This window comes from Camelus bactrianus, chromosome 9, assembly GCF_048773025.1.
Source record: "Camelus bactrianus isolate YW-2024 breed Bactrian camel chromosome 9, ASM4877302v1, whole genome shotgun sequence".
Lineage (NCBI taxonomy): Eukaryota > Metazoa > Chordata > Mammalia > Artiodactyla > Camelidae > Camelus > Camelus bactrianus.
In genome coordinates, this window is record NC_133547.1 from 40445555 (window position 1) to 40469425 (window position 23871).

Here is a 23871-nt window from a genome sequence, read left to right on the forward strand (position 1 = left end):
AGCTGTCCAACCCTGTCCCCAAGCCTCTGAGGTTTTTAGAGCTTAAACACTATCTCACAACTCATCCATATAATTTTTCACATTCTCATAGTTTACATACTAACTCATTTCCTCACAACAGCTTCAATTTACAGAGAGTTTAGGTGACATGTTCAAGGTTACAGAGTAAGGAAATTTAGGGTCAGCACCCTTTATTAAGCATTGCTTGGAACTTAATCGGAATTCTACATTATGCATTTTATACTGTCTAGAATTTTTACTATGAACACATAGAATTCCCCTGACTACCCCAGCCCATACTGAGCTCTCCTGGCACTAAGTTTTTATACTTAACTTAAATTTTTTTTACATTTTAGTAATTCTTTGACTAATTTTAAGTGTACCTGATTTTTGTCCCCGTCCAAGCAAATTTTGGGTAGGGTGTCATACAATTTCTCCCTGTATTTTCACTATGCTGGGCACATAGAACATGCTTTAAAAAGATCGATTAACTGATTGACCAGTTAAAGGAGTTCATAATTTTTTTAAATGTCATGGAAATACTGTCCATGGTCATGTTAATATGAATGTAAACATTTGCAGAAGTCTATTTTTTTTCGCCACTAGATTATTTGCATCTGGGTCGAGGGCCTGGGTTTCCTCAAAGCTGGCTGCTTCTTGGTAATAGTGGGCTCACAGAGATGGCTTGTGAGATCTCAGAAGTTAATTGCATTTGTGTGAGATACTCTATGTAATAAACACCCCAGGAAATATAAAATCTACAACTTTTTTCCAATTGAAATACAGTTGGTGACAGAAGCACTCACATTCTATTAACTTTATAACCTCACCAGTGTTTATAGGTGGATGGAATTTGACATGTGAGACACAGGACAACTACACAGAAAACACCATCAAGGGCTCTTTAAATCGGAATCCCCACCCAACACAAGGAGCAGCAAGAGGATTTTGCGGAATAGCCAATAAGAAGTAGCAAAGAAAGCTTTTATTGCCTCTGTCTTTAGAAGTTGCGTCCAATAATTGAGAGACCCTGAATTCCCATCTCCTTTGCAAAACACCCAATTTTCACCTCTAAGCTGCCTACAATCAAATGAAATACTCTCTTCCAGCTGCTATAAACCACTAAGGCTAAAGTACCATTTATCTTAAAGTAGGCGGATAGTAACACAGTTAACTATATATTTTCCTACTATATTGGTGACCTCAGGAACTGTGTACACCATTTGTTATGAAGTTTTCCCTGTCAAAACTTTGTATCTGTTCACAGCACAGAAGGAGAGAGTGGATACTGGGGAGGCAACTAGCAATGTCACCCCTAAGATGTAAAGATGACTTCAAATCAAATGCTTTTCAGGACTGGGAAAGAACCAAACCCTCTGGAGTACACATATTCTTCTTCTTAAATATTTGTAAAATATATTGGCTCTCTAGGCCTTAGTTTCCTTACCTGATGAAAAAGGGGATTATAAGCCTACCTGTCTCCTCGGGTTGTTGTGAGGGTGAAGTAAGCCAGTGTAGGGAGAGTTTTAGCCGAGTGCCTACTATGCAGTATGTGCTCAGTAAAGGCTGGCTTTTATTTGGATTATCTATTCGTAAACTGTATAATCTGATTTATTTGTTCAGATTTCAACCCGTGGGAAGGAGGGGCTGCTGCTAGAGAGCCATGTCATTTTCAACAATCTGATTCAAATGGGAGACAGTGGGAAAGCACCCCACAGTGGTAGTTAGTGGACTTGCATTCCATCCCACACCTTGCAGATTTATGCACCAGATTCAGAAAGTCACGGGACATAGAATTACAGGATTTTATGGAAGGTAGATTCTGTCTCAAGAAGCTGGGACCCCAGAATTGGGCTACCACTCCTTTCCCTTAGACTCGACTGTCTCCTTCCTTAAAACAAAACAAACAAAAACTACCACCACCAGCGACAACTGTAATTAGCCTCTCTGAATCTTAGTTTCCCAATCTGCAGTTAAGATAATCATATTTACCTTAACTCATATGATTACTATGAGGATCAAATTGGATAATGTAAGTGAAATCATGAAATGACAGTTTTAACTGAATCTTGCTAAGTACCACGAGCTTTTCCATGCATTGTGTCGTGTGATTGACCCAGTAGGTAGTTGAGGAAGGGATTACTGGTGACCCCAGTGCTTGCTCTCTCCCTTTTCCTTAGAAATAAGGCCCCTGATTTCCAGCTGGGCCAAAGTAGATACAGAATACACTTCCCAGCCTTCCTTGTTAAGTGTGGCCAGAAGTCTACATTCTGGTGAATGAGACAGAAGTGGAATCTTAGTGAGTTACTTCCAGGTAGTGTCTTAAGAGGAGGAGGACCTGCTGATCCTCCTCCCATCTTCTGCCCTGCTGGTTGACTGGAATGGTTATTTTATGGCTAAAACTTGAAAAGCCAGATTAGATCATGTGGAGCATAAGGACTGCAGGGCAACAAAATAGGAGGAAATGATTCATTTCTTGAAAGTTTTCTGAACCATTTAGAGTAAGTTGGAGCTATCATGTTCCTTTATTTACCCTTAAATATTTCAGCATGTATTTCTGAGATCAAAGGCAATATCTTTATAACTGCAGCATAATGATCAAAACCAGGAAATCTAACATCAATATATTATTATTAACTAATTCAGAATACATTTTCACCTTTCATTAGTTGTCCTAGTGTTGTCCTTTATAGCTTTGTCCCCACCTGGTATATAACATGGCATCTTGCATTGATTTTATTGTCACATCTCTTTAGTTTTCTTTACTTTGGAAGAAATTTAACATCTATTCACATTTAACATTTATTCAAAAGTTTTAGCAAAATAAAAATAAAGCAGATTTCCTTAGCATAAGCATAACCAAAAAAAACCCAAAAATGTAATAAATATCTTCCTAAATACAGAAACATTAGAAGCATTAAAACATCCCCTTTAAAAACAGGAATAATACAGGAGGGTTCACTATCACCCTACTTAACATTATGTCAAAGATTCTAATTAGCACAATAAACTGGAAAAACTTAAAATCATAGGATTAGAAAGGAAGAAATACTCATTACTTGAAGACAATATAACTGTCTATATAGAAAACTCAAAGTGACCTGGACAGTTTAGCAGGTGGCTGCATTTCAAATCACTGACAACAGAAAATTAGAAAGCACAACTTTTTTTTTTAAGATTCAATTAATGAATCATAATAAACCATAATAAAAGATAAGCAAGAGTATTCATAAAATTATAAAATTTTTGCTGAAGGAAATTATTTAAGATCTAACTAAATGAAAAGATCTCCCTGTTCCTTGGAAGGAAGACCTAGTTTCATAAAGATGTCACTTTTGCCTAAATTAATTCATAGATTTAGTGAAACACCAATCATAGATAGCTGTTCATGAAACTTAAATTGATTCTAAAATTTGTAAGAAAGAACAAAATTTTAATACAGTTGAAAATACTCATAGTAGGTTGAGGGAAATGAAGAGGATTTCTTAGAAAAGATACAAAAAGTGAAAAAAAAAAAAGAAAAGATACAAAAAATGCAAACTGTAAAAGGCTGATAAACTCAATCTTACTTAAATTAAGAATTTTCATTTATTAAAAAACAAATTAAGTGAAAATATAAGCTGCAAACTAGAAAAATATGTTTGCCATAAAAATACCCTACAGAAGATTAGAATCAAGAGCACATGAAAAACTCCTATATGTATAAAAAAGCTATAACTCAATAGATAAGCAAGACTTATGAATCAGTATTTCATAGATGAAGAAACATATACAGCCAGTTAACTTATAAAGACGTATGTAACCTCATGAGCAGTCAGAGAAATAAACATCAAAAGCACAGAGAGATATTATTTGGCATCCATTTGTCTAGCAAAAAAAGAGAAAGTTTTAAAAAATGCCAATGACACAAATCCATAAGATCTCACACATTGCTAGTGAGACTGTAACTTGATTAAAAAAAACTTTAAAACAATTTGGCATTATCTTGTAAAATTGAGCTTTCAATATAGCCTTTAATCCAGTAATTCCACTCTGAGGTATCCCTTACATGCCACCTTCCTATCCTATCCAAGAGAAATTTTTGCATGTGTGCTTCAGGACACATGAGTAAGAATCTTCACAGTAGCACTGTACATAACAGCACAAAACCAGGAAATGAATGAAGAAGAATTGACACATTAGTGGTATATTCAATATAATGGAATATTTTATGGCAATAGAAATAAACTACAGCTAAATATGATAATATAGAAAAGTCATGGTAACATTATGAATGAAAAATGCGAGGCTTAGAATATTACAAACACCAATTAGTAAAAGTAAAAAATAAGCAAAACTAAAATAATGAACTTTTAAAATTGAAGTATATTGATTTATAATGTTATACAGCATAGTGATTCAGTTATACATCTATATTCTTTTTCATTATAGGTTATTATAAGCTATTGAATATAGTTCCCTGTGCTCTACAAGTAGGACCTTGTTGTTCTAAAATAATGTACTTTTAAGGTGCATATGCACACACATGCATATATACATATATGTGAATTCTTTAAGACTCCTTAAACATTTTTTTTAAGTTCTTAAAACAAGGGATTGCTAAATATCAGATTCAGGATAGCAGCTATCTATAAGGGTAGGCAATGGATAAGGGAGGAGCATTTAGGTAGATGTAAGTTATCAGTAACTATTTCTTGGATTGAGTGGTAGGTTCATGGATATTCACTAGGTTCTTGATAAATAAATGAAAAGTTTAAAGGCCCGTGGATGGACCGCTGATGATGGTGTGTCATGAACTAAAGATTATGATTAATCCAATTCTATGTACAAGTTCAAAGAGAAAATATATTAGTAATGGCAATGCATGCTTACTAAGTACCAGGCACTCTTCTAAGCTCTTTATACAGTCCGATGACACTCCAGTTGGTTGAATCCAAGGATGCAGAACCTATGGATACTGAGGGCCAACTGTATGTTTTAACCCATTTAATCCTCCCAGTAAAGAGATTCTATGATTATTCCCATTTTATAGATGAAAAAATAAAAGCGCAGAGAGATTAACAGTAACTCTTCTGAGACCTACAGCAGAGCTGGGATTTAATCCAGGCTGGCTAGTTCCAGAGTTCATGCTCTTAACCATTGCCCTATAAAATGTCTAAATAAATTAAAGATATAATTACATCAGGGCTTAGTCACGTAAGAGAAATTATAGCAGAGGCTTTCCGTAACAACGTTATAGGATGAGCCACATGCACAGCTCTTTAAATATACTAAAAACCACTGAATTGTATGCTTTAAATGGGTGAACTTTATCATATGTAAGTTATATCTTAATAAAGCTGTTTAAAAAAAAACCCCACAAACCACAAATAAGTGACTTTATAATGGACACTGTGTCCTAAATAATTGTTTGCTATTTAGGGATTTCACATATGTTTGGGTAAAACACACGCTTTTTCTGCAGAGCAAACCCAAACAAACCTTACTGTCAGAAGACCATTCACTTTATGAAAGAAAATGAAGTGGAAAATTTTAATCCTCTACCATGAGTGGGAAAAAAAATTTAGATTCCTAGCTTCAGGCCTTTTTACATCTGCCAGGAAATCAAATGGCTCTCAGCTCCCAAGATAAATTTCATATTGCAAGAGTCATAATTTTCTCTGTGTATATGGAGGAGACACAAGCAATAAAACCTAGGAAGGAAGAGGGTGGAATGAACACATTTGATACTGATACCTTTTAATTGCACAGCTTTCTTCCATGCACATAACTTTTATTTTGCTTTTTCTTTCAAATCTAAACAAATGGGATCTAATTAAACTTCAAAGCTTTTGCACAGCTAAGGATACCATCAACAAAATGAAAAGACAACCTATAGAATGGGAGAAAATATTTGCAAATGATGCGACTGACAAGGAACTAATTTCCAAAATATACAAACAACTCATATACCTTAATATCAAAAAAACAAGCAACCCAATAATAAATGGGCAGAAGACTAAATAGACATCTCTCCAAAGAAGACATACAGATGGCCAACAAGTACATGAAAAGATGCTCAACATCACTGTTAGAGAAATGCAAGTCAAAACTATGAGATATTACCTCACACCAGTCAGAATGGCCATCATTAAAAGTTTACAAACAATAAATGCTAGAGAGAGTGTGGAGAAAAAGGAACCCTCTTACAGTGTTGGTGGGAATATAAATTGGTGCAGCTACTATGGAGGACAGTATGGAGGTTCCTTAAAAAACTAAAAATAGACTTACCCTATGATCCAGCAATCCCACTCCTGGGCATATATCTGGAGAAAAATATAATTCAAAGAGACACATGCGCACCAATGTTCACAGCAGCACTATTTACAATAGCCAAGACATGAAAACAACCCAAATGCCCATCGACAGAGGACTGGATAAAGAAGATGTGGTATACATATATATATATATGAGCACTACTCAGCTCTAAAAAAGAATAGAATAATGCTATTTGCAGCAACATGGATGGATCTCTAGATTGTCATTCTAAATGAAGTAAGCCAGAAAGAGAAAGAAAAATGCCACTTGATATCACTTATATGTGGAATCAAAAAAAAAAAAAAAAGGACACAAATGAACTTATCTACAAAACAGAAACAGACTCACAGACATTGAGAACAAACTTATGGTTACCAGGGGGTACAGAGGGTAGCAGGGATATACTAGGAATTTGAGAATTGCACCTCCTGGGGAGTAATGGAAATGTTAGCTATCTTGATTGTGTTGATGGTTTCATGGGTGTATACATCTATCAAGACTCATCAAATTGTACATCTGATATATGTGTAGTTTACTGTACAGGAACTATACCACAATAAAGGTGTTTAAAAAATTAAAAAATAAAACTTCTTTTGGATGGCCAGTTGTGCTGGGCTCTCCTGCTGGGCTGTGTCTTCCAGGGCCTGTGTGTTGGTTGTACAGCTCCAAGGGGCCAACACTGATGCCAGAATGGACTGTGGCTGGCAGCTTTTCTTCAACACTCTTTCTTAGTTTTTGACAAGGCACTAAAAGGAGAGATCCACATGTTGCTATGATGCTCAAGGAATCTGTTGGCAGCTTAACTCTGTTTTCATGACCGTTGAAAGAGCCTCTTCACCCAGGTCAGTTATCCTCACAAATCTGGCCGTAGATCACAAGGAGACCAGATGAAAGCCTGGACTGGACCTCAACAACTCCATCACCAACACTAGAAAAAGTGTTCAAAGTCTTGGCCCTCTAAACCGTCGGTCACTTTTATCCTCTCTCCGCCCTCTCTAAAGCACACGTGTGAACGTAGGCTGATACAACCTCACTAAGCCGCTTCATACTTTAAAGGATGAAAAGGAAATGAAAACAAAATAAATCACTTATTTGAATTATAGCTTGGATCAACATACCATGTCATTATTCAGTTCTGTCGTAGACATACACACACGAACACACTCCACAGATATATTTTGGCTCTGTTATCCATAATGGAATCCAGGCCTTTTCTGTCTACCCATTAAATTTACCAGTCCTTTAGATACCAGACAGGCTATCAGCCCCCTTAGATAAGCCTTCCTGCAGCAGCCACAGGTGGGCAGTAGCTTCCATCAAGCTCCCAGGTATTTCAAAAGGCAAGCCACTAAGTCTAGCAAAGCCCCGGGCACTGCCACACATTACTGGTACCAGCTCCCTGAATTCTCTCCCTCAACTTCTGTGCTCCCTCAATCCCCATCACGAAGTTTGGGAAACTATACTTATTTGGTTATTATCTTGGTTTTCTTTTGATCAGTAAGCCACCTAAGCAGGTCAATTTAGGCCAAAAATAGTCATCCTGGAGTCTAATTTGGATTGGCTATAATACTGAGTAAGGTAATCAGATAATGACTTAACTTCAATTTTGTGTTGTGTTAATATAACCTTGAAACAGATGAAAACCCCCTAACTATGTAGTTTTTTCTTTCAAATGTGTTTTTTTCTTTTTTTTATTCCCTAACATACAGATTTTTATCTTTAAGTATCATTTCCCATTAAAAGGAATCAGAACTACTTGGAGAAATGCCTGATGCCATGTCTGGGGCTGAAAATGTACCAGATGAGCCTGGAACAAAATAATGAAGAGGGGGAAGAGGGGGAAGAGAGTGTAGAGGAAACAAAATTGACATTTGAAAATTGCTGAAATTGAGTGTTGGGTACAATAGAATTTTTTATAGTATTCTACTTTTGTGTATTTTTTAGTTTTTCCAAAAAAGGTTTTTAAGGAAAGCTAAAAATAATCGTTTTGAAAAAAAAAAAAAAAAACAAACAGCAATAGCATACACACGGTAAAACAAATTTTCTATTAATAATGTAAAAAGGTATACAATGAAAACTTTGAGTCTTTCTCACATCCAGACTCTCACCTTCCCCCTCCTCAGCATGATCTTAGTAATAATCTCCTAAGTGTTCTCAATTGTTTCTATGAATATATATCAAAAAATGTACATACACATATACATCATTTTAAGACTACAAATAGTAGCATGTTATACACATCGTACTATGCCTCATGAAGTAATTTTAATAGCCAGTTTTAACACACCACAATATCATAGATTTTTATGTTTTTACATATTGGGCTTCCTTCAAGCTTCTCTGATCTAATCAAGAGATAAATGTCTCACATCTTCACCTTCCTCGAGATTATTTAATAAACAGGATGGCTAAAGCAGGGCTAACAGGTTGCAGTCCCTAATCTTAAATTTCAAGTTTAGGTTTCAGTTTGGGGGACGTTTAAAAGTATCCCACATTCTCTACTATAGATTAAATCTTGAGAGGTGTGGTTGAGGAGAGGATCAACACAAGAATCCTATTTATCTCTGCTGGGGAAGACAGCAGAAAACCGAACCCCTGTGGTGAACTCAGCACTACCTCCATTCACCAGACGGTGAGCAGCGGGACAGAGGCTGTACCAGTTCTTTTCTTGGTACAGACAATAAAGCACCTTGTACAAGTGCTTTATTGTCTGACACAATAAAGGTCTTTGGAAAGAAAGTTGTGTTTTAAAGCGGTTACTGAAAGAGCCAAGAAATGGATTCAGAGACAGCAAGGTGGCTGTTCTAGTGAGATCCAGTCTAGGCTAACCGGGGGTGGCGGGAGGTACAAGAAGCCACAGAAAAAAAGCGACACATCTGCGTGGGGCGTTAAGTTTTACTCAATTATTTAACAGGGAGGGGGTATAGGGGTATTACATTAAAAAAAAAAACCCAGCTATATTATGGGACTACAAAATCCAAAATCCACGAGAATTTGCAACATAAAACGGGAAGCCCAGACTTGCACGCCGTGACCCGACAGTCCCCGCCTAGCCCGCGGGCGGCGAAACTGGGAGTGTCAAGTCAGTCTGCTGGGTGGCCTACGGGTACTCGGACGGGAACGGAGAGTGCCGAGCAGAGCCGGCTCCCGAGCCAGGGCTGCATCTCGGCTCCGCTGCTTCTCAGCTGCGGGACCCCAAGAGCCAGCGCCCGGCTTCCGCCCCTCCCAGGACGTTAGTGTGACCCGTGGCTTTGTGAACTGTTAACTCCGGGCCCCGCCTTCCCCGGAGGCTCCTGGCGGCGTTTTCTCGCCCACGGCGGGGTGGGGCTTTTTCGGGCTGTTCATGCGAGGCCAGAGAGGCTAAGGTGTCCGCTGGGCTCCCCGGGACGGCTTCCTGAGGGATTCGTAGACCCCGACAGCCAGGGGGCCTGGCCGGACTCTTGTTCCAAGCAGGTAGAAAGTAAGGACCCAGAAGTTTTGAGCTCTAAGGGCCAAAGTACAACCAACTACGCCGCGAGACCAAACTAACGCTGGAAGGGCGAACGCCAAAAACGCGGGGAGGCGGAGCTGGTTCTCGGTCACCATTTCGCGACGTCCAAAAGACGTCGCAGAGCAAGCACGTATTCTACTCTTTCACCTTCAGGGAGCCACCTCAGTATATGGGCCTACCCCTTTAAGCGAGTGATGGACAGTTATTTCATCCTATCAACTTCCTCGCCAACATCCAATCAGATTTAAATTTCTTTCAGCCGCCGGAGAAGTTGGAAGAAGGGGGTCGAAAGAGGGAGCCTTCTCTTTCTCGCGAGATCACTGTGAGCCGGCCTCTCAAAAAAAAACGCTAGCACTTATGACCCGACTTCCCAAATAGTAGATTAAAGGACGGGATCATAAACCAATGAAAGGGATGAGGAGGTGGGATCACTGCTTTCACCGCTCAAGAAGTACCGTTACAGGGCAGACTTTTTATCCAATCAACGCCTCCAGACTTCGGGTCAGGTGACCATAGAGTGCGAGGGGCGGAGCTACAGTCTGGCGCGAGGAACCGTTAAGATGGACAACGAATATAACCAATGAGGTACTCTGACTAGGGAGTTGGTAACCCAATAACAGTGGTCGGGCGGGCGCCTCCCCGGAGCGCGGGGAGATGTAAAGACAGACAAATAGTTTTCCCAATGAGACTGCAGAAGAGCGGAGATAATTGACCAATGAGGGCTGCGGGGCGGGACCCTTTGCCGCGGCGGAGTCCAAGATGGCGGCGTGCGGTTCCGCTGTGTGAAGCGAGCGCGGGGCGGCGGGTTAATCAGCTCCGCGGAGAAGACCTCCGGCGACCCGCAACAATGAAGGGGAAAGAGCGCTCTCCAGTCAAGCCCAAACGTTCCCGTGGTGGTGAGGACTCGACTTCTCGCGGGGAGCGGAGCAAGAAGTTAGGGGGCTCTGGTGGCAGCAATGGGAGCAGCAGCGGAAAGACCGACAGCGGCGGCGGGTCGCGGCGCAGCCTTCATCTGGACAAGTCCAGCAGCCGAGGTGGTAGCCGGGAGTACGACACTGGTGGGGGCAGCTCCAGTAGCCGCTTGCATAGTTACAGCTCCCCAAGCACCAAAAATTCCTCGGGCGGGGGCGAGTCGCGCAGCAGCTCCCGGGGTGGAGGCGGGGAGTCACGTTCTTCTGGGGCCGCCTCTTCAGCTCCGGGCGGCGGGGACGGCGGGGAATACAAGACCCTGAAGATAAGCGAGTTGGGGTCCCAGCTGAGTGACGAAGCGGTGGAGGACGGACTGTTTCATGAGTTCAAACGCTTCGGTGATGTAAGTGTCAAAATCAGTCATCTCTCGGGTTCTGGCAGCGGGGATGAGCGAGTAGCCTTTGTGAACTTCCGGCGGCCAGAGGACGCGCGGGCGGCCAAGCATGCCAGAGGCCGCCTAGTGCTCTATGACCGGCCCCTGAAGATAGAAGCTGTGTATGTGAGTCGGCGCCGCAGCCGCTCCCCTTTAGACAAAGATTCTTATCCTCCATCAGCCAGCGTGGTCGGGTCCTCTGTAGGTGGTCACCGGCACCCCCCTGGAGGAGGTGGTGGAGGCCAGAGATCGCTTTCCCCTGGTGGCGCAGCCTTGGGATACAGAGACTACCGGTTGCAGCAGTTGGCTCTTGGCCGCCTGCCCCCTCCACCTCCGCCACCATTGCCCCGAGAGCTGGAGAGAGAGCGAGACTACCCGTTCTATGAGAGAGTGCGACCAGCCTACAGTCTTGAGCCAAGGGTGGGAGCTGGAGCAGGTGCTGCTCCTTTCAGAGAAGTGGATGAGATCTCACCCGAGGATGATCAGCGAGCTAACCGGACGCTTTTCTTGGGCAACCTAGACATCACTGTGACAGAGAGTGACCTAAGAAGGGCTTTTGACCGTTTTGGAGTCATCACAGAAGTAGACATCAAGAGGCCTTCCCGGGGCCAGACCAGTACCTATGGCTTTCTCAAATTTGAGAACCTAGACATGTCTCACCGGGCCAAACTAGCAATGTCTGGCAAAATTATAATTCGGAATCCTATCAAAATTGGTTATGGCAAAGCTACACCTACCACCCGCCTCTGGGTAGGTGGCCTGGGTCCTTGGGTGCCCCTTGCTGCCCTGGCAAGGGAGTTTGACCGATTTGGCACCATCCGCACCATCGACTACCACAAAGGTGATAGCTGGGCATATATCCAGTACGAAAGCCTGGATGCAGCTCATGCTGCCTGGACCCATATGCGGGGCTTCCCACTTGGTGGCCCGGATCGTCGCCTTAGAGTAGACTTTGCAGACACAGAACATCGTTACCAGCAGCAATATTTGCAGCCTCTGCCCTTAACTCATTATGAACTGGTGACAGATGCTTTTGGACATCGGGCACCTGATCCTTTGAGGGGTGCTCGGGATAGGACGCCACCCTTACTATACAGAGATCGTGATAGAGATCTTTATCCCGACTCTGATTGGGTGCCACCCCCGCCCCCAGTCCGTGAACGCGGCACTCGGACTGCAGCCACTGCTGTGCCTGCTTATGAGCCACTGGATAGCCTGGATCGCAGGCGGGATGGCTGGTCCTTGGACCGGGACAGAGGTGAGCGAGACCTGCCCAGCAGCAGAGACCAACCCAGGAAGCGAAGGCTGCCTGAGGAGAGTGGGGGACGGCATTTGGATAGATCCCCTGAGAGTGACCGTCCACGAAAACGTCACTGCGCGCCTTCTCCTGACCGCAGTCCAGAATTGAGCAGTAGCCGGGATCGCTACAACAGCGACAATGATCGATCTTCCCGTCTTCTTCTCTTGGAAAGGCCCTCTCCAATCAGAGACAGACGAGGTAGTTTGGAGAAGAGCCAGGGTGACAAGCGAGACCGTAAAAACTCTGCATCAGCTGAACGGGATAGGAAGCACCGGACAGCTGCTTCCACTGAGGGGAAAAGCCCTCTGAAAAAAGAAGACCGGTCTGATGGGAGCGCACCCAGCACCAGCACTGCTTCATCGAAGCTGAAGTCCCCTTCCCAGAAACAGGATGGTGGGACAGCCCCTACAGCAGCAGCCTCTCCCAAACTCTGTTTGGCCTGGCAGGGCATGCTTCTATTGAAGAATAGCAACTTTCCTTCCAACATGCATCTGTTGCAGGGTGACCTTCAAGTGGCTAGTAGTCTTCTTGTGGAGGGCTCAACTGGAGGCAAAGTGGCCCAGCTCAAGATCACTCAGCGTCTTCGTTTGGACCAGCCCAAGTTGGATGAAGTCACTCGACGCATCAAAGTGGCAGGGCCCAATGGTTATGCCATTCTTCTGGCTGTGCCTGGAAGTTCTGATAGGTCTTCCTCTTCCTCAGCCACATCAGACACTGCCACCTCTACTCAGAGGCCACTTAGGAACCTTGTGTCCTATTTAAAGCAAAAGCAGGCTGCTGGGGTCATCAGCCTCCCTGTTGGGGGCAACAAAGACAAGGAAAACACCGGGGTCCTTCATGCCTTCCCACCCTGTGAGTTCTCCCAGCAGTTCCTGGATTCCCCTGCCAAGGCACTGGCCAAATCTGAAGAAGATTACCTGGTTATGATCATTGTCCGTGGTGCGTCTTAAAGTCCATGTGTAACTTGTATTTAGTACTTTGAAATGGTTGTTTTGTGATGTGTAATGGGATACAGCATAAGATGAAATTTTCTTTTTAGTTGTTTAGTTGTAGCTTTTTTCTTTTTTCTTTTTCTTTTTTTTTTATATTTTTATAAACCTCTTTAAAATAGAAGTCAGGAGAGTTTAGCTATTATTTTAAGTGAAAGGGATGCCCTGAAGGTAGGCAGGCAGGCAGATGAATTTACCTTAATTAGGAGTTCCCACTCTTATGAGTAACTTTCCCTCTTTTTCTCAGCTTTTTTCTTTTTTAACCTTGAGCTTAAAAAAAATCCTCAAAGTTACAAAACCAAAAATTTGAAAAGTCAAGATTTGGAGAACAAAGCCCACTGACGATATAAAATAATATACACCTAAAAATGGCTCGATTGGTAATGTAGGTAAATAATTCCTATACCTGAAATGTTACTTGTGTGGCTGAAATTTGATCAGGGGTCTCAGAAGTATCAGCTGGTAGATTGTATAGCATTGTGATTGTTTTAATCAAGCATTTGAGTGTTTCTCTACAGATACATGGTTTATTCCCAGAGTTTGCGTTCACATACCATTTTTATCATTAGTTCTCGAGTTCTGTATCCCGTATATGCACTTTTGGTTTGTAGCTGTAACTGTTCAGCAAAAATTGAGGAGTATGTTACAAACCACATATGTCTTATGCTTACACTAGTATGCAGGAAGTGAGTAGGTGCTTTTAAAATCAGAATTCTTTGGTCAGTTATTGGTGTGTGGTGGTGTTTTTACTGACTTTCTCAGAGACGTTTAGCAGGTACAGTTCTGATTTAATTGTGCATATTTCAAAACTTGTGTTTTTCATCAGAGATGAGTTTTTATTTTTGTATCCATTCAAATTCCTGATTTCAATAATAGAAAGAAGAGTTGTCTGCAGGCTCATAAGTCATCTTTTGTTTCAGTGGGCATTAATCAGCCATATCTGCGAAATTTTTTAAGTCATCATAAAATGCCTCTGACAAATGCTCTTTTAAAATTTTGCTTGTATTTTTATTTTCATATTTGAACAGTATTGATGACTTTACATTATTGAAAATGTTTTGAATATCTTTGAAATTTTGTGTTTCATATTTTCACTGGTGTCCAACCACAGAGAATTGATATGTCAGCTTAGGAAAACCCTTTTTTTAGTGTTTAATTTTCCCAGACACCTGGAATTCTTACAAAATACTTCAGCCCATCCTCACAGTTTTTATCAGAACTGAAGATTATATCAACTTCTGGTTCCTAACAAGGGCTTTTGCTGCTTAGTGGGTGATTTTCTTGTTTGTCTCTTTTCATCTACCCAGCCACCTCCACCCCTAGTTTCTCAGGTCATTTGTAAGTATATTTCCCCCCTTGATTTAAATGCTGAGAACTTTAGCTAAGGCCATTGATACTTAGTTATGATTAGAAACTTGAGGACCTTTGGATCATGGTCATGTTTCTATTCTGTGTAAGTGACTTATTGAAAGCCTGGCAGAACCCAACTGTTTTCTTTCTGTTATCAAAGCTGATAGTTTTGAAATAGCACCAATAATAACCCAGGGAAACGTCATGTAATTTTTAATTGTCCGTTATGACAGGTGTAATGCATGTCAGCATGAAAGCCTCATCACTGCTGTGTCATCCTTTTTGGTTTTCACTATACATTTATAAATTTCCTTTTTAAATTTGGAGGTTTTGGGGTTTTTTGTTTTTAAACTGGAAAAACTAGCCATTTTGAGAGAAGAAAGATACAAGGCTGTCTGCACAAAAGTTCTTTGTATGCCTGTAGGGTAAATTCTTGAAATCCTACAATTAAGACTTTTGGTCTTTTTGTTTTTAAAAAGCTGTGCTTGATATGCTAATATGGAGTAGACACCTGTTCAGAAACTAGTGGAAGTGCGCAATCTGTGCATACATGGGGTCAGAGTACAATTTGTGGCTAGATACATTTTTCCAGTTTAAATAATCTCACTAACCATTAACTTTTGAATATCTTTTGATAAGATGGCTGGACAAATGATTTTACTCTTAGAGAGTGAAGTCCATGACATTTAATTTTACTCTAATCCAGAGTGTGTGTGGCTTTTTCTTCTTTTTTTCTTCTTTTTTTTAAAGTTGATGTGACAGCTTACTGAAGAGTACTGTGGTTTTTGCTCCATGTTTGTTTGAACCTTTATCTGACATCGCGGCTTTTGTTAGATCTGGGCAATTTGTGCTTCAGTGTTTTTGAAACAATGGCTTGATACCATTTCTAAATGTATGTATTATAAATAATTATGTTTAGTTTGGTGCTTACCTACAGAGTGCCATCATTCAGATGAATCTCTTACCTGTGTTGCCCATTCTGTTGTGCAGGTTTGTAATATTGGTGAACTACTTAAAGCTTCAGAGTGGAATGAAAGCAAAAGTAAAATTATCTAGTTCTAATTCTCATTAGCTAGAATTTCATAATCTCAACATTCAATATTCTTGGTAACAACCAGTTGTTTCTTTTACTTGAAAAAATATGTATTTGTTTAATTGATTTCTCTGGATCTCAATTCAAATGAATGGAAAGAATTTCTGCAGTATATCATTAAATGACTTATTCAGTATTACTGGTAAAAAAAACCCATCAAGCTAATTAAGATTTTTAGATCACAGTTTCAAAGTTTATGAAAAATTAAGCAATCATTTAGCTTCTAGCCAGTTTTTAAAAAAAATACTATTTTGTTGGTTGTACCTGGGATTCCTATAAAGAGTTTTCCTCACAAAAATTTAAATTCCTGGTTTGAGATGTATACTTTGACTCTCAATTGAGTTGATTGAGTTTTCCCTTTTAAGTATTACGTCTAAAAATGTCCATCCTCTGGCTGGTATAAGCTTTTGTCACATTTTGAAGGTAATACACTCTGGCCCTTCTTAATTCAGTTGGATCTTTTGAGGTACAGTAGTAAAAGTAAGATGTGTGTTTGTTGCTTTCAGAGTCGAACACTTGTTTAGGTTTATTTAGAACCTATTTATGAGCAGATTTTCACTGACAGTTTTTTTGTTGTTTCTTGTTTCTTTAATTTTAAACCCACTTTCTTCAGAGTGAAATTGCTCATTATGCAGGTGCAGCTTGAACTGCAGTTTGGGTCCGTATAGGAACCATTCACCAAAAACTCTGTGGTAACAGAACTGGGAAATCCTCTCGAGAAGAGGGCCTTAATGTTCTTTTCTGTGAGACAATTTTTGGAGGGAATTCCTGGGCATTTTTTTTTTTTTTTTCCTGTCTCTGCCACAGCATCTGGTTTGAGATAGGAGTTAGGTATGAGAACAAGAAGAGCAGCTGACCCTGTTAACATGCTGGTTGTAGTGATGGTTGTAGTGATGTGCCCAAAGGGAGAAAGGATTTCAGGTAACCACGGTGAATTGTCAAGACTAATGAGTTTTATATGTACCGTGTAAACAGAGTTGGAACGTAAAAGTCTATAGTGTTCTTTAGCTGTTTAGCAATTATTTGTATGAGTGTTTTCTTAAAATAACAGCTGCTGTCTTTGGTAACACAGATGAAGGTGGATTTTTAAAAGGCTTTGTACCTTGACCCCTTTCTACAATAACGGAGTTAAGTCTGAATTGCTCCGTATAATTTACAGAATGAAGATAGAGGGGGTAAAATTTGACTAAACTCCACCTTTTTATAGTTTCATCTTTTAAGTTATATTTAGAATATATTGATTATAAATTGATTATACACTTGCTTTTTCTGAAAATTATTTTGACGTTTTACTCAGTTACATGAGTACAAAGGATATTTTCAGTCCTATAATCTCACTTAATTGCAGTCTTTAAAAAAAATCCACCCTATTCTACTTGTTGTCTATTCATACGGTAAATTCATTTCAAGGTGTGTGTCAGTGGGTATTATTGGTGCTTTTTGAAGTCAAGGTGAACTTTCCAGGAAGGTCTTGTTAACGTTATGTTCATCTATAATGGCATAGGGGAAATATATATATTTTTAATATTGTAAACATTTGTACTGAATAACCTTTTTTCCCCCCCCGCAAGCAAAACTGGTGAACAACAGATGAAGATATGGAATTCAAAGCTCTAATGGACCTTTTTGAAGAGAAGTTGTGGCCTATGTGGAGTTTACATGGGCCTCTTGATGGAAGAAAGCTAATCTGTTTAGTATTTGTGCATTTTACTAAAATGGCAGCTTAAAGTTGTGTATCTGCTATTGTGATGCCAATGCCGGTGTTTTAAGTGGAAAAAAATGACCTTGCTTTGTGCTGTGTACACAAGATTTCTGGAAAAGTAAAGAAAAACCCTTTTTATGGCTCACACAGCTTAAAAGTAGCTGTCACTCAAACGTGCGCTCACAGTTGAGCTGCTTTTGTTTTATTCTAAATAAATTGTTTCTTTTGAGGAAAATGTTTTTCTGCCTGGAAGTGAATTGACGGCAAACCTTTGACCCCTTTGTTTGCAGCCGAGGGGGTACTTGCTGCTGCTCAGATCTTGTCTGTCTTGAGCAAGAAGCAAGGAGACCATCATTTTGACTATCACAGTGTGTCGATTCTGAAGGATCACTAGTGTTACTGTGACCCCCTTTGTTTGCAGTGAAGGGGATCCTTTGCTTCTCAGTCCTCAACGTGATGAGGAAATGGTGCTGTTTGCTGGCACACAAGAAGCCGGGGCAAGCACCGTTAAGCCTCACCACAGTGCACAAGTCGGGGGCTTTGCTGGTTTGAAGAGCCGGAGTTGCTGAAATTTAAGTTTTGATTTATTTTGTTCACCCATCACGTTTGGCCTTAGTTTCATTTTTAATTTGAAGAGAAGTTTGAAATTGCTTTATCTTGCACTTAACATTTGCACCAAATTGCCAAAAGAAGGAGAAATGCTCCGCTTGCTTTTTAAATGTTAATGATGATGTTAATAAAGCCTTTCCTGACACATTTGAGGAGCTCCTCCATCTCCAGGGGCTTCTCACCAGAGTTATGCAGTGATGGGTTTAGTCTGAATGGATGAAGAGTTCCTGAGAGCTAGCGTTTGTAATTAGAACCGTTACTTGGTATCTGTGCCTTATTTGACCTGTGGTTCCACATGCCTTGGATGTGCATGCACCGTGACGGTTTCATAGGTACGAACGCACACTCAGGCCCGGTCACTTCGGTTGGTAGTACAGATTGTGAGGAAAAAATGGAGGCATCCTTAAGGAGGAAAAAGTATTTGCCTTTAGTTCCTGCATTATCCTGTACAGGGGCTCCTGAGCTTTGGAAGCTGTTTCCAGTACAGGAGAACAACTCCCCTGTTTGCAGCAGGAGACTTCGGTGCACAGTGACAACGCTGGAGTTCAAGAGGAAGCCAGCAGTGCTGCACCTTTGGCTTCAGACACCATTGTTGTTTGCCAGTTTTAAACTTAACTAGTTAAAAGACGAAGACCACCTTGAAATGCAGGCTTGTTGGGCTTGTTTTGAATTTTAACCTCGGATGGAAGAGCCCTAGTGCTGTCTGTCTCCATACGGGATGATGCTTTCTTAGGCAACAGGTGATTATCAACAAAGGATGCCACGCTTATACTCTGCAAGGTGGTGTTCCAGTGGCAAACAGCCGTATAAACTCTTGTAACAGGTAAGAGGGTTTTTAGAGGTCAAAAAATGCATTATGATTAATAGGGTGAGGGCTTTTAATGTTTTGGGGGTATGTTTCTTGACGGGAAGTCTTTAGGCACTCTGTTGCTGTTACTGGCTTCCTTCTCTCACCAAAGTGTTGTATTAACAAAGTTGGACTGGACTTTTGTTCTGCTTGGTATTTTAATTTTTTTAAGTTTTAAAATTTATTTTATCATTTGAAAAATTCTTTTGATGTGGGAGCCAAAGTATTAAAATCTTGGTTATAGATTTGGATCTACAGAATTTTGACATTTTCTGTTAACCATAACTTTAACCGTTGGTGGTGATTTGTTGATGCTGGAAGAACTTAACTGGTATAAAAATGTTGCTTGTTACAAACACTGATTTTAAACCTCTAAGTTTATATTTTAGTATATAGCAAAAAAAAAAAGTATACTGTCAGACTGGGAATAATAGATAATTTAGCCAAAATGGTTAGTTTTTTCTTTTCCCCACAAGGAGATTTATTTAATTATAAAATTAGCCACAGTGAGCTTTAGGGAAGTGAATGGGAAGTGTTGAGAAAAATCTGACTTAAAAAAAAATTAACTTTTTTTTTTTTTTTAACATTGTCGTTGTCCGTTTAGTCCTACCAGCGTCCTGAGCCCTTCCAGTCCCTCTGACATTAATCAAGTGTGGGCTTTGGCAACTTAAAACAAGTACAACTTTTTTAGTGTATAATACAACTTAGATTTCCTTGCTTTATTTTAAGTGGGATCAAAAATTTTGAAGAGAATTTTTCTTTTTCATGAAACTTTTGTTGTTTATCTCTTTCCAGAGGGGAAAAGTGAAGTACAGTGGTTTTCAGGTTCTCGGTATGTCATTTACAAGAATTTTAAAAACATCTGCTTATGAGTTGGCTGCCATTTATGAGTTAGCATTGCTAAATGATCTCATGCACATTTCTTTAAACAGTTTATACCTGTCGGAAATGTTAATTTCCAGTGTGTTTTCTTTTCTCTGGCTAGTCCATACTGAAAGCCCATTAAGTAGTTTTTCCAATTAGTAAAATATTTAAAATCACCATAGCAATTTGAGGAAGACTGTGTTACACTTCCTACATGTTTCTACATGTTTGGTGTCTTTCTAAGGTCTCAGGCTTCACCTCTCAAAAGCAAGAAAAAGATGTTGTATACAGGGCATTTTTGTTTATTTGTATACGAAATCATGTCATGCAAAATGGAAATGTACACAGCATGACAGTTTTTTGAAACTACTTACGAAATCGTTTTATTTCAAGCTGCACCATGAAGACAAATGTTAATTGGGTTGAGTGTTAGATCTAGAGTTCTGGTTTTATAAACTTGAAACTGCCCTTTTGAATTATTTGTGTGGTTTTCCAGTGTCTTTTGTATGATCTAAATTTAGGATTCTATTATAAAGGAAATAGTTCCAAGAAAACCTCTGAGTTGACTTGTGCTCACTTTGAAAAGTCTGGTTGTATTAAGATTCTAAATGGGGATTACTTCAACTTTAGTAAAACAACCTAGATTTTATAAACTGCCACTTCTGTAGTTGAAGTCACATTTTTGTTTACAAGCTATTTATCTGAGGCACTTGTACTACATCTGTTTTTCTTTTTGCAATAGGATATATGGTTATGGTTTATCTGAACATCACCTCCATTTCCCATTTCACTTTGCTCTCTAAGCTTTCCTGGTTAAAAGACCTTTCTACTTAAAAACTTGAATTATAGCCTAGTTCTAAGTTCTTAGCAGAGGAGTTTTATTGAATAACAAAATTCCTTCAAACCTCAGAAAGATTGTTGCTAAGAAGCAACCAAAAAAAGATTTTGGTCTTGAGGTAGAATTACTTAACATGTTTCTATAGCCAAATGCTGTGAAATATATTAAGCATTCAGGTTGGCTTCCTGTATAAATTGAATGCTGGCTGTCTGTTTAAGAACTAAGATGCTGAGCATACAGAAGAAAGCATCAAACAGTCTCTACCCCTGTCAGCAACTTATACTCTAATTGGAGAAGCTAGATATAAACAGATATATAGTTAAATATCAGGGAAAGTTCACAGTTAAGACAGCTATGGGAGATATTTGATCAATTGCTAATGGATTTTTACAGGTGATATGGGTATATGCATGGATATATGAACAATTTACTTTAAGCTGGGATGGTCAAGAAAGGCTTTACAAAATAATTTATTAGTTGGAGAAGAATATGGAATGGTGGAGGGAGATTGGGATTGCGATGTCAAGCAGACAGGCATGAATGATAATAGAACAGTTTGTTCATGAAGGGAAAGAATGCAGGCGGAGCATAGAAAACTAGCAATATGGTTGGGTCAACAAAAATAGGGAATCCTGATAGGCAAGGAAGTTTTAGGTGGGAAATGAGGATGGATAATCAGTTGGAGGCATGCTATTGTAAAGCAACAGGACTGATAATAGCAATCATTTATTAAATACTTAAGGCCAAACATTCTGCCAAGTCCTATCCACACATTGTCTCATCCAGGTTTCACCACGGATCACAGTCTGATAGCTGGAAGTGATAGAGCCAGGGTTCTAACCAGGCTTTTGTTCTAGCTAGGGCTCTTGGTCACTGTACTGTCATACCTCACTAATTTTTTTTGGGAGACTGGGATGAGATGAAAGCTGCAAACTTGAGAAAATGTCTGGACAGAGGATTTCAAACTATAGTGTATCAGCATTTGCGGTTCTTGGGAAACATATAGGCCCTTGGCTCTAACCCGAGACATTCTGGGATTTGTTAAGGCCAGCATGGCCCAGGAGTCTTTGTTTTTTTTACATGCTCCCCAGGTAATTCTGATGTAGTCTTTGGTCAGTCCACATGTTGAGCAACACTGGACCACAGAGAGTAGAGTGTTGAGGTGTAAACTTGGGGTAATGTCCCATTTAAGGCATGGGAAGGGAAGATGGTGCTGGAAAAGAGGCTCAGGTAGGGGAGCTGGAATAGTGTTCAGATTCTGAAGCTGAGAGGAGGAGCTTCCAGAAGATAAATTCAAAGCTGTTGCAGAGACAAGCAGAATGAAACTGTAAATGCCATGGAATTTATCACTTAAAATTGTCACTTAAGTAATAGTTTTATAATCATGTAATTATTTTTCCCAGGAATTCAATCTAGCTTAGTATTTAAATTTGCCTTATAACAGTCTGTGAAGAAGGGCCACTGTTTAGTTTATGAAATGTAAAGGTATACCAGAAGAGTTGTGTGACTTGGCTAAGGAGTACACAGCCAGAAGCTAGCTGATTGAGATATCCTTGAGTTTTCAGTGAATCTAAAAAGTAGTGTGATTGTAGTCTATCTTAAAATTGACAGTGATTCTAGGATTGAGTGAGTATATGTGTATGTACACATGTAAATTGGTTTCTACAAATGAACCATGTCTACTACCTTCTAACTAAGTTACTAAAGGATTGAGACACAATGGAATTATAGGTAAAGTTGAATGTATCTTTGACTTGTAAATGGTTGAAAGATTTCTTATTTTGAATTATCTATACAAGGTTTGTCTTCGATTGATGCTAATTATTTAAGTTCTTCAAATATTTAGGTACCTACCAAGCAGTATTCTAGATTGTGGGAGTATATTGGTGAAGAAAAAAGACAAGTTTCTTATTTCTCATGGAGCTTATATTCTGATAGAAGGGAGGTAGTACACTAAGTTAGGGTCTTGTTGCTAGACTGTATTCTAAAGCTGAATGCAGTGGAAAGCAGTTGGAGGTTTTAAACAGGGGAATGAAGTGATTTGATCTAGATTTGATGTCCTGTCTCAGGAAAGTAGCATATAAATTTATTTCAGATTTCTCTCAATTATTCCCAAGATCTAGAATAGTACCTGGTATATAATATGTACCCATATATTTGAAGAATTACTTAATCAGCTATACAGATTGAAGACACAGTGTAATTCAAAACAGGAAATCTTTCAACCATTTACAAGTCAAAAATAATGTTTCTTTCAAAGATAAATTAGCATTTCAGATTCTCTGTGAGGCTGTGAATATATTCTTGCTCAGAGATAAGCAGTGTTCCTTTGTTTAAATACTGTAGTAGAGATTTTATTTCTTCTTCAGGCTCATAATTGTTGGCCACCCTGAGGGCTTCCTCCCGTACATTCTCGTTTTCTCAACATGTCATTTTTGATTCTTTCTGCTTTCAACAAACTGTCATGACAGTTTACACTGTAGTCACATATAGTTTCTGCTGTAACATACTGACTATATTTTCTATATTTCATAACTTTTAATTTTTCTAGTGGTATCATACTTCCATACTGAAAATCAATTTAGAAGGTCTTTCTGTGGAATGGCTGTCACCCTGTGCAAACCAGAAAGATGTGTGTAAACAATTTTTAAGTGCTGAATTGGTATCTGACCTTTATCGGGTGACCAACAGACTTCCTTTTTCCCAAGAAAGGGGCTTAATGAAAAACTTTTATGTATAAGCTTGTTAATACATCTGTGTCCAGGGTAGAACTATTACTACAGGTAAAAGTAACACTTTGAGTTACCATATACGTATTTATTTTTTTATCACGTATTTTAAGGCATATTGGGAAAATTGTTTCATAAAATTTTTATTTTAGCATACAGAAATTGTCAGTTTTACATGACTCTCAAGATAAGCATTTAGTTTGTGTATATTCTTTTATAGAGAAACATTCCAATAAACTAGACACCTTAGAATTTTCTGCATTTTGTAGCAGAGATCTCAAACCTGGCTACACATTAGAATCACCTTAGAAACTTTTTAATGCCAATAGCTGGGACTCTCAGCGATTTACTTATATCGATCTAGGTATAGTGGGGCTCTGCCAAGGCCCTGGTGGTATTTTAAGTGCCCAGGTGATTCTAG

At 39.6% G+C, this 23871-nt stretch overlaps 1 protein-coding gene across 1 annotated transcript; it reads left to right on the forward strand.

Annotated features, from left to right (window-relative positions):
* Positions 1-10320: 10320 nt before the first annotated feature.
* RBM15 (RNA binding motif protein 15) lies at positions 10321-17802 on the forward strand. The gene has a single exon (XM_010948275.3). The coding sequence runs from the start codon at positions 10503-10505 to the stop codon at positions 13377-13379; it is 2877 nt and encodes a 958-aa protein (XP_010946577.1). The 5' UTR covers positions 10321-10502; the 3' UTR covers positions 13380-17802.
* The last annotated feature ends 6069 nt before the right edge of the window (positions 17803-23871 follow it).

Bases quoted from the DNA above. Each gene is read 5' to 3' on its own strand.
- RBM15 (XM_010948275.3), top strand. From the start codon at position 10,503: ATGAGGGCTGCGGGGCGGGACCCTTTGCCGCGGCGGAGTCCAAGATGG.